Below are 3,620 nucleotides of genomic sequence, written 5' to 3' on the forward strand. Positions count from 1 at the left end.
CAGAAGCATAATCAATGTTATTCTCCTTTTTTGTTTTTAAAATATTTGTGGACGAAACCCAAATGAAACGAAACTGTTTTTCCACTGTAGCGTAAAGGATTCAAAGCAACACAACATCCTTTGGCCTTGAGACACTTACTTATTCTCATGACCATTAAAATGCAGTGCAAGTGAAACAAACATCTGTAATATTTCAGCGAGTCATGATATTTTAAGGTGAGATTTTCTGAAAATATTTGTAGGGTGAATGAAAAAATTGAGAGAATCACTGGAATGCAGTTTCATAATTGATGTTTATTTCATTTGGTATTTGCTATCACGAGCTCGAGTAAGCAGGTACACAATGGTTTGATGCCTTTTCAAGCCAAAGGAAATGTGCACATGACTGCTCCAATGCCAACATGGAAACAATTATTTAAAATGCTTATACTAAAGCAGAATAAAATTGTGTGCTTATATTATTAAATCGATCCCAATACAATAAATAATATACCCATGTTACTATAACTTGAAGCTATTACAATGTATATACAGATTGTCAACTATTTGATTCGTAAACAAAGGCTGTTTGTTACCTTCGTTGATCCAAACAGCTGGTCTTTATTCACAGTCCTGTCCTGACCTGAGCAATGGCATAAAAGTGCGATAAAGCTTTTGTTTGTCCACGAGAACAAGTCGTTTTTGAGAGCGTCATTTCATTGTTTAAAAATTCAAAAGTTGCTGTAAATTCAGGGGTGGCTGTAAAGTGCGTGTAATATAAGATGGCCATAAAATTGAATGAGTGGAGAGACTTTCATTTGTATGCAGCAAAATAATCAAGTTTTATATGGTGCAAGATGTTTATGAAAGATCATAAACAATTTTTGAAGGTTAAAGGATTGAAGGTTAATGCTGTGTGGTAAGATTGGTCAAGATTGTGGATGCAATGGTTGGATAGCTGACACAAGTGGACAAATTAAAATACCTTGGTTCAACATGAAAGGAAGGGGGAGGTTGTGAAGCAAATCGAGGATAGAGTGAAGGCAGGATGAAGAACCAATGAAAAAAGCATGGAATGAGACAATTAGAGGGAAAATATCAAGTTGATGACAGAGATTAAGGTGGAGGGAGGGCGGGGTATTAAAAAGAGATTTGAAGAGCGTGGGATTGAGAGAGGAAGATGTAGAGGACTCGGGGGGGGGGGGGGGGTGGAGAAGCCGAATCAAAGTTGCCATCCCATAACTGTTGGGATTAAGTCGCAGTGATGAAGATAAACATTTTTTACAAATACACACACAATAACGACCAAATTTACAAAAAGTATTTAAAGAGTTAGACACGTGTAAAATCACTAATCATGCGATAATGACCTGTTCAAAGTTAATTGTGAAGAGTGATTATCTAATGCTGACCAAAACCTGATCACAAGCATTTACATAACAAAGAAACTTCTGCATGTCGGAGAGGCTATGTTTAAGGCCTTGAAAGAAACATTGCCTGGCTTATAATTGGTAGTTTACATGGAAAGTTTGCTTGAATTAGCTCAAGAGGAAGCAGAAGAGAATAGGAATAGGGCAGTTTACCGACGTGCATTGAGAATCTTCGAGGATAGACACAATCCTATGAATCAGTATCACGATATCAAATTTGGCCGAAGTTACAGACCCTTGAAGGAATCATTTCATTGATTGCTGAATCGAGAGCAAGCTGACCTGGATCAACCTACGATGAGGAGCAATCTCCGAAGACAATTGTCCGCTGTGCTGCGATTCCATGCAAGTGCATAATTTCAATTGGATATTGGACATACATGCTGCGGTGTTTCATCAGCTAATCGGCTGTTTATCTCCCTTCGTAAATTGCTATTTAGATGGGTGCATACACAATGTTTTTGTCAGCGTTTAAGAGTTAGGCGTGTGTAAGTTAGCAAGACACTCACCTAGCACCTTTCATAAATTTGGGCCATAATTATTGGTTTTTCTCCACGCATTCATAAATGTTCTACAATGTAAAAATGTTGGTCTTTTGAATTCATATGATGGATTGATGTCAATGGGCTATCCATAATCATGAAAGTGACAAGACATTGTGAGATCGAAAAGATCCCAAGTCGACGTGTTACTATCAGACAGCACAAATCAAATCAACTGTGAATGATGGTGTGACTGTGTTTTCCTTACTAACGTATCACAATGGAGTGTCGGGAGGATTACGATGCAACTTCATAACTGTCTTAAGCAGCTGGCTGTGTCGAAGTTGCAGTTTGTAAACATGGCTAAAATGATCCAGCACTACAATTTAACACTGTCACTCTTTGAAAGTTCCTTGGGTGTACTCCATACGGATCTTCCAAATATGCACGTGATGTGAAAAATGTATTACAATGCTTTCATCGGTGCTTGTTTACTATAAATTGTGATATTGCTTGGTCCATCCTGATAGCAGCAATTGGGGTGATGTGGTCAGTTTGGGACTTGGTCACGGGGAATCCTTACTTTGAAACAGCAGCAATGAAAGCATTGGTCTTGTCCATGAAACAGCAAGTTAGACCGCTGATCAACAGAAGGGGGACACAAACCCAAGCCAGCATATAGGGATATTTGTACTCTCCGTAAACATATGTCATGTTCTTCATATATACATATGTGGAAGGTTGATGATGCGTCATTCCCGTGGTGAAGATTGTTGCCCCAACCAAGCAGCATAGACCTGTAAAGCATTGTGGTGGGACCATACTTCACTTGCGTGACTTTTGACATGGCTCGACAATCTTCTCATTATATGTCATATTGCTAAGAACTACCTACAGCTATTTGCACAGCACATGCCAAAGTAAATTCTTCATTATTACATTAGTTGTATTACACTTTATTAAGTTCCTCCTGCTTGTGACATCCTTGGCTCACCAGAAAGCATCTGGCAGGCCCCTGCAGTGTAAAACTTAGTCTTCTTACACTTCTTCATCCGGAGGAACTGTAGAGCGAAGAGTGCAAGGGCACCAAGGCACAAGGCTGATGACAGGATCATGAAGCCTTGCACTGCACCAAATGTTCCTGGGATGGACGCAGAGCAGGCTTTTAAGCACAGCATCAAAACCATATCAATGGAGAAATAGGATATAGTTACAAAGAAATGATTACATTTTAATTGTAAGATTAAGGTCTACAAGACAAATTCATGCTTACTGATTCATAACCTACCTCTTCCTCCCCACACTTCCTCAAATCCTATCGGTGCTTGTTTAGTATAAACCACTTCCCCCTTTCTGAAAACCTGCTTAGATGATTAGACTGAACCACACTTGACTACAGAGCTTGCAATAATGCCTTTATAGCAATTACTATTACAAGCTGTTAGTTACTTGTACACACTATCACAGGAATAATGTTTTGATGAAAACATTTTAACTGGCACCATTATTGACCCAATTTTAGAACAGTAAAATTAAAAATCAAAACTTTACCCCATAAACTGTCACCGTGGTGTTTCTCAGACAGGGTGTGCAATCGATGCGTATGCCGTTCCTTGGATGGACGATAAACTGCAGTTCCATCTGCTACCATTAGTTGGTGGAAGTTATATTGTTGTGGGCCGGGGTTTGGTGGCGATAAACGACCACCAGGGGGAACAGTAGAGTCGTC

General features: G+C 39.2%; 1 protein-coding gene across 1 annotated transcript in view; it reads right to left on the minus strand.

The window, feature by feature from the left end:
* Positions 1-254: 254 nt before the first annotated feature.
* Positions 255-3,620, minus strand: part of LOC147021730 (epithelial membrane protein 2-like) — a 24,455-nt gene continuing 21,089 nt past the window's right edge. Inside the window, exons 3-4 of the mRNA XM_085892007.1 lie at positions 2,886-3,032; positions 255-2,688 (exon numbers count right to left, since the gene is read on the minus strand). Coding sequence (XP_085748133.1) covers positions 2,471-2,688; positions 2,886-3,032 — 365 coding nt within the window. The 3' untranslated portion in view covers positions 255-2,470. The remainder of the gene's footprint in view (positions 2,689-2,885; positions 3,033-3,620) is intronic.

The sequence above is a fragment of the Eptatretus burgeri genome, chromosome 8 (assembly GCF_056783735.1).
Source record: "Eptatretus burgeri isolate ZD-2024b chromosome 8, Ebu_testis_v1, whole genome shotgun sequence".
Taxonomy (NCBI): domain Eukaryota; kingdom Metazoa; phylum Chordata; class Myxini; order Myxiniformes; family Myxinidae; genus Eptatretus; species Eptatretus burgeri.